This window comes from Macrosteles quadrilineatus, unplaced genomic scaffold (assembly GCF_028750875.1).
Source record: "Macrosteles quadrilineatus isolate MER2022 unplaced genomic scaffold, UCM_ALF_1.0 Scaffold_9__3_contigs__length_116548681, whole genome shotgun sequence".
Classification (NCBI taxonomy): Eukaryota; Metazoa; Arthropoda; class Insecta; order Hemiptera; family Cicadellidae; genus Macrosteles; species Macrosteles quadrilineatus.
This window is the reverse complement of record NW_026542602.1, coordinates 103097257-103111439: the sequence shown is the minus strand read 5'-3', so window position 1 is coordinate 103111439 and position 14183 is coordinate 103097257. Positions and strand designations below refer to the sequence as shown.

Genomic DNA, 14183 nt, shown 5'->3' with positions numbered 1-14183 from the left:
TATTTTCACATATGTGAATCACACATCCACAAGCGATGCAAACCTAAAAATCTCTGGCATATAAGTTTGAGACGCTAACCTCTAATCTTAGCAACAAACACTTTCTTAAGCTCAAAATTAGAAGAATAATTTCCAGTTTATTTCAACTGTCAGGGGTTTTAATCCCTTCCTCACAAAAGATTATGTAAAACTTTTAAGAATAATAAAAGAGGTTATTGAAGAAGACAGGGTCACATATTTTTGAATTTCCTTAACAAATTTAAATTACATTTTTTGTTTTGTTTATTGATAGAAAACAAGCATCTGTATTTTAAATTACAATTCCTATGTGTTACAAGTTAGTTCACTTGTACTATTGTCAGTAACTCAAGATAATAACATTTATTTTGCTATTCAAGTCAGATTCTCAGATGAATGATAATGGGACTTGCCAAACCTGCCAAAACACCTGTCAATGAGTTGAACCTTGCTGCTAACACTCTCCGCTTATTCTCGGTGGAAAGTCCATTCTCAACTGCTCAAGCCAACTTTCTGCTTCTTGAATAGCTCTCTTTACCTCTTCCTCTTCCTTCCTCATTGTGTAATGCAGAACTCCGATGTTGATAAATGGATCATAATCGTGACGGCACTGCCAGAAACCAAACACACCGTTGTTAAAATAAACCGGAAGAACGAAATCGTCAGACGAGTCACTGTCACCATCAATAACAAACGACCTTGTTATATTATACTCAGTCTCCTTCATCCGATATTTCCCGATGATTCTGGCGTCCTCTTCGTACATGTGGTAGTCTTCCGCTACCTTGCTTTCATCCAACACTGTCTTTATGCACTTCAACCCTGGTGTAGTGCCTAACATTGGAGGTATGTAAAGGTACGTCATTGTACCTACCAGTTGGTCCAACAACCCTGTAGGCTCACCGGATCCCCAAAGTGTTCTGACTTGTAAAATCTGTTCATCATCACAGATACTTTCGGCGTTACCTAAAAATAATACTAGTACACACAATAAAAACATTTTGAAGAGATGTATATAGTGACTGATCATGTGTCTGTGGCTCCATAAACTAATGCTCTCATATTGTGTTTGAACAGATGTTTAGATAGCAGCTGCTTATGATGTACTGTCGGATGATTAAATAAAATTGTTAGTGGTGCTACTTTTCTTATTTCTTGGTTGGATGGTTCAGATTTGGTTTTATTTTGTTTTACCATTCCAATGGGATTGCTTACTCATTTAAATATAATAATGGGTACATACAAAAAATGCTATCCACGGGTATTTATACTCCTGTGCTTTTTCTAAACCGTTGAAGTGAATTTTCTGTTTCACGCATAGCTTTCTTCACCACATCTATAACATTCAGATTCATTGTTGCTTGATATAACTCAATTCCGTAACAATATGATCTAGCATTATGAATATTACAATGACTAAAAAATTTACCTTAAATACCAGTTTTATTTTTTTTACTGGTTTTTAAAAAAGGTAATTTACCTAATTAGTGACTTACACTTTTTGGGTTAGGTAAACATTCTTAAAACGTACAAATAAATGATGATGTATATGTCTATGTTGCAATAAAATTGTATAAAGATTTAACGTGTGTATAAACTTTTAAAGAGATGATTTTTGAAACTCAAGAAACACATTTTTTACATTATTAGAATGTTTGAAAGATTTTTGTAAATGAGCTAAAAGTGCATTTATTTGTTTTTTATTTTCATAGCAATACGCAGAGTAAAGCAAAGAAAATGTTAATGTACTCTGTGTTTTTCTAAATACTTAGTTAACTATAACTATAACTATAATAAATAGTTAGTTTTCAGCAGAGCTCCAACCTCGACCGTCTTAGTTGTTTTCCTCTTCAGTAATTCTAAAACTATTTGGGAGACCAATAAAAATGTTCAAACCATTACCATAACAGTCACGAGTGACATATAAAATTGAACTCCAAATTATTGTTGGAGTCAATTTCAATCCATAAAATAAATAATATTCCAAGAAATAGACGAAAATTCTAGCATGTACCTAATATGATATGATACGTTTACGTTTTTATTGAATCTTTTACTAAACCATCCCAGCAATGTGAAAACCAAAATCATTAAAAATCAAATTGACACAACTTAATCACCATCATCAGTTCTGTTTTTTAATTGGGTTCAATTAAAACCAACCAAGTGTGTGAAGTCAAAGTGTAGCTAAACGTATTTCATGCAATCTAGGTAACCAGTACCCATCCAACATATAAAATAACTTCTAAAATGAGCATGTTATCTGAAGTGTATAACTTGCTGGTGTTGAACTTTTTTGAAAGTGCAGCTTTGTTGGTGGTCACTTTATGGAGTGTGTCACTGTACTGTTTAAAAAGTCAAAAACTTCAAGATGTGTTTTGTGACCCAAATTCAACCCCCAATGGCTCCTGTTTTTACAAGTTGTAATGTCGAGATGTGTAAGAAGAATTCTTTATCACCTTTTAGTTTCAAGTTGGCATTTTAAAATTGCAAATCGTGATAACGTGACACTAAATAATTACATGATTATGTATGGAGTGGACCCAGTGAGTAGAAAGAAAATAAGTTCACTTTTAGTTTTAATATTGAGTCAAACTGTTTCAAAACATACTGTGGTGATGTAAGTAAATTGACATCTTTAATATTTTATAATTACTTAATAACTTTGGCTTTATCAACATTAAGTAATAAAAAAAACATTCCTATTAACAAGTGTAGGTTAAACAATAGATTCCTGAATTTTAAACTTTCTAGTTCTTGTTTATCCTTTTTAAATTAAAGCCTTATTTATTAGAATGACCAAGTTTGTCTTCCTAAGTTCTATGCATGTCAATGAGTTTGAAACTTTGCTTAAGAGTGTAATTCAAAATAGGAATATCAACAATAAACTTAAGCTGTATACTACCATAGACAAATAGAACAAATATAGACTGTCAAAGGAAGGTTCCGGCGCCCACCGCTAGGAGTACCGTGTAGTTACGGCGCACACCGCTGCAGGAGTGCAGGAGCCGTATTTGACCAGCAGACGCTGCAGCGGTGTGCGCCGTAACTACACGGCAAACCTAGCGGTGGACGCCAGAACTTATGCTAACCGCAACACAGCTGACGGTCTATATTTATTCTGTTTGTCTATGATACTACACAGTTTGTAAACTTCTACCTGTACCACTCTGCTACCCCTGACGTTTTAGATGCAGTACGAATAGATATTGTGGCTGAGATTGTGTATTGCTTCAGCTTTAATTTTACTGTTATATCAGTGTTGTATTTACTTTGTTGGGTATTTTGTATAGGGATTGTATGTTATTTATGATTATGGCTTAAAAAAAAAAAAAAAAAAAAAAAAAAAAAAAAAAAAAAAAACCTCCACAGCAAACCTGCGTTTTAACCACATTCCCATTATCACTCATATACTGATCAATACAAAGGGTTTTATCTGTAGCATCCCTTTTTCAGCCATCATACTACCGAGTTTTACGACTGATGTGTCATTTTTAAGCTTATTATTCAGCGAAGTGACGAATTATTTTGTAGATCCAGTGATGCTGACCAACTTTCTTTAAAATGTGAATTGTAATTTAACAGCTGATCCTTCAGTTGAATGTTTAACCAATGTCAGAATGTAAGTAAGAGTCAAAATGAGTTATTTGTGCAACTAGTCAGCAAAGGGAGCAATAATTGACTCACTCGAGAGAAATACTTACTCGCGAGCCGTAGGTGAGTGAGGAATGGTTTCTCGAGTGAGGCAATTGTACTTTGCACTCGAGTTGCACATTATATTTTTCCTACAGTTACCATAAAACAAATAAATTGGTAAAAAAACGTGACATATTTTTACACAGGAGTGAACTTGTAATATGACATTTAATGATACAACAGTACAACAGCTGATCAGCTGATTTACAGCCAGTGCTGCCAACATATTTTGCGCGCATACGACCTTGTCTGCATGTTATTTTTTATTATTTTACTATTATTTATTATTATTTATTATTATTTTATATATTATTTTATTGCTATTTTTTAGCAAGTGTATACTGATGTTGCAGGGCTCAGAGTCGTGGTGTGTCTGTTGTGAGACAACATGTAGACAGTCTGGACCAGTTACAGAGCCAATATGATGTCGTGTTGAACTGCTCTGGTCTTGGATCCAAACTGTTGCTTGGAGACCATAAGCTTGTACCCATCAGAGGCCAAGTTATCAAGGTAAATGTGACCAGCTCTTGCCTTGGTTGGAATCTTAATCTTTTATCATTATCTCAAATTATATTACCTATGCACTAATACAGGGTGTGGCAAATAAAACGGATCTAATTTAAATTACGACTAACTCAAAGATTAACGGTGATGCAATATATTTCATTGGTTATGACAAACTTGTATTGATTGCCATTAACGAAAACTTACATATGAGCAACAAACCTTCAAATGGTGTTCCTCAATGATTAAGCACTCTTCCAGTCTTGCACAAAAACTGTCAAACACCTCACTTAACATTTCAGGAGTCAGGATGGCACCTCTTGAGTCATGGCCTCTTTTAGTTCATTCAATGTGTGAGGCTTGTTTGTGTACACTCGTGACTTTAATAAGCCCCACAAAATAAATCACACGAGAGGTCGTCCAGTGGTCGAAACTCGACCAAAAATATGTAATGTACTCACTTAACTATTTTCACCCCACACTGTAAATAAAACATGTGATTGGAGTTTCCTCCATTTGTTTTGATTTTCTGTTTATATTTCGTTGTTATTTCGTAACCAGCATAGCAACGCATAAGATCCATGTTAATTTTTTACAACTTTTAAACTTATTTTTTGTGCTTATCTTTGAGCCTATTTAAATTTATAAAGGGATTCTGCACACCTACAGGAAAATAGCTTTCCAACGGTATGCGTAGATTTTCCCTACGATGCACACGAGCTGAGAAAAAAGGTTTTAAAGAAACATGCTTGCCTATTAATATATAGATAGATACTCTTAGATCAGGCCACCCAACATCCCTGAAATGTGAGATTACTCAGCTCCAAAACTTGCGTTGCAAAAATCCCACCACAACATTGGCGGTGCAAACAGTTGCGCTATCCTGTTGAATCTCATCCTTCTTAGGATTATGCGTTTTCTCCATACTTCTGGGATGAGGAATTTTTGCAACATAAACAAACATATAGCGTATTGATTCACCGTACCTGTTAACCACCCTCTTCAGTAATATAGCCCGATCACGCAAGTTTTTGTGACACCACAACACACAGTGAATATATTTATTAGTCATGCATATATTTAATTTCTTTGGCATTGTTCCTCTTAAGAGACATAACATATACTTTTTATACAATAAAATTGCATATTGTGAAATCATTTAGACAAAAATAGGTTTTAAACCTTTAAAATTGTTTATTACCTAACATACAAAACAGGTAATTAACAAAGTTAGTAAACAACCTGTAACACTTTTCTCATTTTTACAGGTTCGCGCTCCATGGGTCAAACACTTCTACTACGCTGACTATGACACGTACATCATCCCGGGGAGTGGAGGTGTAGTAACATTGGGAGGATCCCGTCACTACGACAGTCACCACACTGAGGCGTGTGGCCACGACGCGGCAGCCATACGGGAGCGCTGCCTGGCCTTGGTGCCCAGTCTGGCCACCGCGACCACCCTTGGCACCTGGACTGGCCTGCGACCGCACCGGGACACAGTGCGGGTCCAGGCAGAGAGGGTGGGCAACTTGACGGTACGTACGAGTACAGAAACTTACTTGGATTAACAAAATGACAATAACAATAATTTGTAACCCTTTCATGCATGTTATAAGATGGAACTGGCATTCCAGTATACAGTATTCTATCGTTGACTCGACAGGTATGGGGCCTGAAGGGAGTTGGGTATACTGAAAATGTTAGGTTTTTTCTAATACATTTGATCAAGATAAAATAAGGCTATTATTTTCGAATTTATTCTCTATTACCAAGCATTTGGAATGGTACAAAACACAATGAAGTTAACAAAAATTACCTAGGAAGTAGTAACTTAAGCCCCAGACAGAGGGAAGGGATTAATGTCACTGCAGACTAGTTTAGTTTCCGCCTGCGGTGCATCAAACTACTTATTATGTCAGAATATTGAAAGACAACTGAATACCGAGTCTACTCTTGACAAAGAGAATTAAGAAACCAACTTTGCTCCTGCTTATTCATAGAATAAATGGTTTTGTGCATAAGAGTTTGACATTACAATTCTAAACTTTCCAGGGTACTAATTTCTAATCCATTAAAAACCAACCTATTCTAAAATCATCCTCAGCTTTAATTAGGTACTGTTGATTTTTAATATTTTTTCTAACAAAACACATGATATTGGCTAAATAATTTTGATTTTTAAAATATTACTAATGGTTTTATAATCACTGAAACTTTTTTTCTTCTGATTCTATTCTCATTCTAATTTCGTAGTCTGATGAAATGAACATTCACAGGAATTGTATAGCCTTTCTAAGTTATTATATAATAATTGCAATAAGGCTATAGCTAAGTATCGAAGGCTATACTGAAGTCAAATAATGTTATGATAGTACATTGGCTACGATGCATAGCAAATCATATGTCATCAGTTACATGAAGTATTTCTGCTTCACTGCTATAAGATTGACGAACACCTGATTGAAAGCTGGATATGATATTTTGTGCAAAGAAGTGAGAAACATGGGAGTGATTTACTTTTTCTAATGCTTTAGAAAGAGCGGGAAGAATGTTAATTGGTCTGTCTTGTGGAAGATGCTTAATCCCTTGTGGGATGAGATTTTAATTTTATTCGAGGAACAAGCGCAGACGTCCACTTCTCTTGGAAAATAGCTGATCTCAGTGAAGTATTAATTATGAAAGTTAATGTTGGGATTAAAGCAAAAAAGATACGTTTAACTAAAGAAATTGGGATTCTGTCAGAACCAGTGGCGTCAGACGTTAACAGCCTTATAGCTTTCAAAACATCTATTTGCAATATTGGCTTGAAGATGAATTGAGTGATGGAATTTTGCAAGTGACGTTATTTTAACAGTTAAATGGTTCTGAACTATTGTACCGTTTGCCTGTGATGAAACTGATGAAAAAATAATTATTCAAATTGTTCAACAGAATTGAGATGGAAACAATGTTAACCTACTTTCCAAATCCAAAACGTTTTAGATTATGCCAGCAAACAGCAGAGGATCCTTCAGAAAACAATCTATAAAAATAAGGAATCGAGCATTACGTAAATGTTGTTTTACTTTATTTCTAAGCTGGCGATTGTGGGCCATGAGCCCCTGATCCCTAGTTCTTTTGGCTCTATGGTGGACTGAGTCCCGCCGAGCCATTAAACCAATGATCTCCTCACTAATCCAAGGAACAGAGGAGCGACTTAAACATCACTCACTAACAACCTTGTGCGAACTTAGTTTATTATTATTATTATTATGAAGACCGTGATACGTATGCGGCTTATTGTTTCTGTCTATAGCTTGTGATCTTTATTAGCTTTATGTGTTTGGTTTATCTTGTAAATAAACTAGTGAAAGGTGGCAACACTTCATCGGTGGTAACAGCCAAGGCAGCAAACAGTTGTTTCCACACTTGGCACAGTCCCCATTAGACGAAATATGGCTTGTTTTCTCTGGGCCGCGTTAAGGGTCAGTGGAGCCCTGGGCAAACTCAAAATCAGCGGCCCCCTTTTTTCTTAGAGCGGGCGGGCAGTAGTTGTATGGCACCCACCAGGCGCCCCTCAACCACCGGCGCCCCTGGGCGTGTGCCCATTCTGCCCGTTTATAAAAGCGGGCCTGTGTTTTCTTGGTGTAGTATGGCCTAGCCTCTAATTTAGCCAGCTGCAATCCCTTCATTCTAAAAACACAATCCTCGCTTGAGCCTTTCCTTAAAACTGACATAATATGGTTAGTCTATTCTCTTTTGGATAGATTATTCCTTGGCTTTAAATTATCACAATATGATTTTTTTATCGATGGACGTTTATTCATTAAAAATGTATTTAAATAGTACACTATTAAGTCCAAACTAAACCTGATAAATGTTTTCTCAATATTGGTTTTTTCTAAAAACATTGACTTTTACACACCTGCCGAGCAGAGACTGTAGAAATATGGTTGTTAAGAACTGGCGGTCGGGTGAACTAAGTACTACTGTATATGAATGTGTCATACTAACTCTTACCAGAGTATACTTATAGAAAGGACACACTCTACACCAACTTACTGTTCAGGTGATCCACAACTACGGTCACGGAGGCTATGGTGTCACAGCAGCGCCTGGTACTGCCAAGTATGCTGTGCACTTGCTGCAACACACTCTCATGGGAAACTGCAAACTCTGAATCCCTGTGTCAGCTGCCAGTGTACCAATCGGTCGGGTAGTTGTATGTTAGTCAGAACTTGCCTTTTCATAATGTTCATGGTTCAACACTAACCTAGCTGTTTTGTCAATTTGAAATTTTGATTTTTTTAAATTCTGGTGAAAACAGTAAAGAAAGGTTTCTTGTAGGTTACAATTTTGCTACTACCTGTTCAACCCACGGTAGTGAGATGGAAGCTTTTGAGTATATTATTATATTTATAAACATTTATTTGGGTTGGATGTAACTAACATACCGTGTTTTGGTTGTTCGATTATACTCTGGTATAACCAACAAACGTTACACTAACATTGCTGGCATTACAGTGGGTCGTAACAGGATTAACTATTTTGATACCTCCAATTAAAAAATATCATTCTTAAAAAATTAATTGTTTAATGTTGCGATAAAAAATAAAGTGGGCAAGAATACACTAATCTATGCAACTACCATGAGTTTTTTGGTGTACAACTATGATGAAATGTCTTATAATTTATATTTAGTTACAATTTTATTCTTTTACTTTGTTGCAAGCTTAATAAAAACAGTTTTGTTCATAAGTTTGGTCAATTTCAGGTCTGTAAACATCATTCTATATTGCTGTTTTATTTTACAATAATTGGTCAAATAAACTTGGATTTTTTAATTTTATTTTTAATATAGTCTAGTTTGTAAAACAGAATGGTGTTGTTTAATTGTTGTTTTTTTTTCTTTAAGCACTGTTTTAAATTCATTAACATTTTTTTGCCCTTTTTGCTTAGTCTACAGTTACACATGGAAGTAAGTTGTGTGATTATTTAACTGTTATTATAACATCTGCATGCGATGGTTGTGCATCTTGATTTTATGTCATATTAACTCCTCTTTATAATAAAAAATATACTTTTGCCGCCTTGGAATCAAAAACTATCTTTACCTCAAATTCTGTCTGTCTTTCCCTTTGTTGATGCCCACAGGTCTGTTTCAGTCCTTTTCTTGTTACAACAAATTTACAGATTGATGTAAACAATGTATCCCATTTGGAATAAAATAGTGGGAGTGTTTTCTTAGCTTCCGTCAACCAGAATGTAACTTCAGTTTACACAAAGATTAATTAATTGTGTGAGATTTTGTTTATATAGGCCTATAAAATTAATTAGATACTAATTAAACTCACCGTTCAATTTATTGTTAGTTTCAACCATTGATTCAGTACACTAGAGGTCTCCAAACTTGTTCACATAAGGGCCAGATTTTAATATCTTGGAGGCCAGCCGGGCCACGATGACTGTGGGGTTTCCTTAACCCCCAAGGGGGAAGTTGGGCCCTCTTACACAACATGTTCTCAGCAACTATTTTCATATTTTACCAAACAGATCAAAATCTCCAAAAGAATATCAAGTCATTAAAAATATACAAGAAGTGTGCTCCAAAGTTTGCAAAATTATACTTGCAAAATCAACATTTTGAGCACTTTGACAAAGAAAAAGTTTAATCTCTTGCAATCTGAAAAGGGGGTTTAAGTGCAAAACTTCCTTTTCGGGTTGGTTTAATTTTGACTTGTTATTTTCCTATTGGTTTATAAACAAATCTGAAAGCTTAGTAAAATAATTCTAAAAATATATAACAGATTATTCTTAAAAGTTATTATCTGTAGTGAGATATCCGTCATCACTAATATAAAATGTGCAAAACAACCACTACAAAAAAATAATTGATTTTACCAAATGAAATTGCTACCACAACAACTAGCATCAAGCATTTTAATTTTTCAAACAATAAGCAATAAAATATTGTTAAAGATAGAGACAGTTTATATTGGCCACCTGGCACAGGGAGAATGGGTGTCATCTTGGTTCAGCTACGGCTACGATCATATCACTATGCCAATGCATACAAAAGCCTCCAAACTATGGCCGTAGTTTGGAGACCCCTGCTGTACACTAAGGCAATGCTTTAACCAAAATATTTTTTAAGTTTGAAATCTATTGCTCATTATGTTGTATTGCATTATGTTGTATTTTAAAGAAAGCCTTGTTGTAGATTATAATTCTATACCCGGGACTTTGGAGTACTTCTTGTATATTTTTAATGACTTGATATTCTTTTGAAGTTTTCTTATCTGTATAGTAATATTTAAAATAGTTGCTGAGAACATGTTTTTGTTGAATATGTTGTGTGAGTTGGTAATTTATTTAGAAGCTCAGACAATCTTTTTTGTCACCTATTTTTTCTACTTGGTTTTTTAACAAAGTAATACAGTTCCTCATCAATAGATGCAAATAAATCATCAGTGAAATCTGTAGATAGAGTTTTACAGTTGTTATTTATAAATTTTGATTTGGTTGAACACCATTTTTTTTTTAGACAAATAGTTGTGATGTTGATAGCTGAATATTTTTTGTTGTACAGTTAATTGTTCTGTGGTGTTAAGAAAAAATGTATGTATTAGCAATGAATACAAACCCTTTAAGAAGCAAAATGCTTACGGAGAATAGTCAGACTGGAATTTTGCCAGAATGAGCTTTGCACGGATGCTACTCGCTCAGTCTCGCTCAGCAATAGACTTGGCCGCGCGCTCGCGAAAGTCTACCTAGCGGCCGCCGCGGGAACTATCCAAAATTAAAATATTCCCAGACTGAACTTTTTACAAAGGCATTGAGCTTCTTATAAGTTTTGCATTCATTGGTATTAGTCTATGTTAAATTAAACTAAGTTAACTTTCCTTCCCAGTTGTCAAGAATAGAAGTCTTGCTAGTAATCAATGTATCTCTTTTCAAGCATACATAGGTGAGAACATAAGCCAGCGAATACTGCTAGTGTTAATGACCTTTTCCAATGGGCTAACATTTGTAATAAATTACCCATTATTTAAGCAATGAAAACATGGAAAATGATATCAAGTATTCCTAAAAGATGCAAGAAAACTGCTAAACATATATTTTCTCAAATTATTCGTGTATCAATAAGTCTTGGAGGAGCACCTACACTCCCATAAGAGCTAACAAGACATTTCCCCTTGTTAAAGGTATTCAGCGAAAGAATTTATGTAACTATGTTATCTTTTTTTAAACAATTTTCAAAACTAATTTAGAAATTCATTAGACCAGTATAAATCGAATAATGTTTTGTAATAATTTTTATTCTGCATGCATTTCAATATATTGAGATATGAATAATAAATTATTTAAACCACAATTTTCCATTCTTTTCACTTGTCTAAAGTTCATCCAAAAATTTAATTAACCCAGATAAAAAATGAGGTTGAGCACCCTTAATATTTAGGCTGTTGTTTTCATACATTGCAAATATGGTGGATAATAGTATTTGTACCAAGAAGATTGGTTAGGTTAGTTAATCAGTGGAAAAGTTAGGTTTTAGTTACTCAAGTTATTTGGGCATTCTCAGTGAAAACAACTTCTCGTAAAATTCATCAATGAGATAAACTGATCCCGGTGGATTTATTCCACCAGGCCTAGTACAGTATTAAGAGTAACATCTTAAACACTATTATTAATACAAATTAAACATGCTAACCATATAGTCGGACATTAATTGTTTGAACAGGCGAATCTACATAATCCATTAAGTTACTTGGATGCGCAGTCTGTTATACATCGTTCACAATGTTTAGACGGTTTTAGGGTAAGAAATCTATCCCCTCCACTTGACCCTTACCTTTAAAATAATAGCTCAATGGCTGATTACTGATTTATATGTAACTAAGCAATATACATTAAATACAAAATACCCCCGCCGCAGCAAACCTGCAGACTAAGCTAATTTACATTTGACTGATCGGATTTACTCAAAAATATCTCCTTAAAAAAATCAAATTTATTCCCTATTTAGATAGCATGGTTTTAACGTGTACTTAGGTTTGCTGCAACAGGGAGGGTAAAAAAGTGATTTTTTGTGTAAAATGTTAATAGTTTAGTATGCAATAAATACATTTTCTAAAATTGATCAAAATATATTCATAAATAAGCAAATTACAACCGTTTACTTATTCTCCATAAGAATAACATGGGAATTTTTAATTTACAAATTTTTCTGTAACTATTAGGCACATAATAACGCTTCAGCAAATTGAATTGTTTGGTTTTTTAAGCTCTACAAAATAGTTTGGAAATAAATTGCGAAATCTTATGTTTTTAGGGTCAAAAAGGGGAAAACCCAATTTTTGTCCCATAAACCCCCGTTGCCATAATATCCGATCATGCTGATTCGCGAACTCGTTTATACCAAATTTAATCAAAATCAGATCATTTTTGCTTGAGTTATCGTGCTAACGGACACACACATATATATACATACATGAATTTGAACAGTGTTTTTGGCCTCTAGGGACTTCAAAACGAAAAAGTAAATCGGTCCCGGGTCCAGGTCTTACCATGAATACTAAAGTAATAGCTTATTCCCTATATGGAAAATTCGCTAAAAAGTAGTGTGGGAGTTCCCCTCAAACCCCCTAAATATTGTGATCTATGCTGAAAACTTGAATCAGGCGATACTGCCTTAATTATACCGTAAATGTCTGTAAACTCAGCTGTACAAAATTGTAAACAAAATCTGAACTTCTATACAATTTGTTGATATTTTACTGTTTTGTCATATTTTCTTTTACCTAAATTAGTTTGTGTATTCATTTTAATTTTTGTTTTACTCTTTTTTTATGAAATTTTTAAAAATATTTCAACAAAACACGGTTTTTAATAGTTTGAAAAACTTGAAGTATGTAAATAAATGTATTAGTATGTATTTTCCAATGTGTCGTATCCTACTATAAGTATACCAGAGTTATTAATTTTTTTCATAAACTTTGTTTTGCTACATGGGGAACTTGCTTTTTACAGTTAGTTATGTTAGGGTTTATCTGTCCAGTTTTTGTTTATATACTTAAAAAAGTGTAGTTGACCCCAGTGTGCCCATGACTGTAGCTCGTTTACTTAAGCACCTTGTAGCTTGATATTGTTAGTAACACCAAATGTTTGTGTATGCCCTACCAGCGTAGAGTAGAGGGACCACTGTAAATAGTCGACTAGTTTATCGTACATTTGGTTCTTCCACAGCAATACTGTCACCTGGCCACCCACTGATTTGTATATTGTTAGGCTGATTAAATAATAAACAGTTTGAAAGTTATTGGCTCTCAATTTGGCTTACCTATGATTTGATTACTGTGATGGCTGTATCTGGTGATGGAGCAGTTCTTAAAATACCCCCGCCGCAGCAAACCTGCAGACTACGCGAATTTCCATTTGTCTGGTTGGATTTCCACTGAAATATTTCTTTAAAATTGTCCCATTTGTTTCCTATATAAATAACATTAATTTGCATGAGTACTTAATAATAATTTATTAATAAGGTATGTTTTTTAATTGAAATGTTTGTAGCTTAGTATGAAATAAAGAAATTTGCAAAATTCAATCAAAACCTATCCATAAAAATCAAACTACAAGAGTTTTCTTTTTCTCCATAAGAATAACATGGGAGGTTAAAAATAATTTTGTTATAAAGGGAATAAATATGACTTCTTTATGGTTAGATTTTAGTAAAAATCCAATCAGACAAACATGCTTAGACAGGTATTAGGTTTGCTGTGGCAGGGGTATTAAAGTTATTCTTTGGGGTTGGTTTAGTGGGAGAAATATTTATCTCATTACTGCAGGACCAACGAGCTTCATCCTGTGTATGGATCGCAGAAAAATATGTGAAATGGTTATCATAAAAGGTGTGTTATTTTATTTTCACATATGTGAATCACACATCCACAAGCGATGCAAACCTAAAAATCTCTGGCATA

General features: G+C 34.3%; 1 protein-coding gene across 1 annotated transcript; it reads left to right on the top strand.

Annotated features, from left to right (window-relative positions):
* The first annotated feature begins 2212 nt into the window (after positions 1-2212).
* On the top strand, positions 2213-13522 carry LOC129002915 (D-aspartate oxidase-like). Its single transcript, XM_054431035.1, has 4 exons — positions 2213-2564; positions 4068-4224; positions 5487-5756; positions 8270-13522. The coding sequence occupies exons 1-4, from the start codon at positions 2551-2553 to the stop codon at positions 8378-8380; spliced, it is 552 nt and encodes a 183-aa protein (XP_054287010.1). The 5' UTR covers positions 2213-2550; the 3' UTR covers positions 8381-13522.
* The last annotated feature ends 661 nt before the right edge of the window (positions 13523-14183 follow it).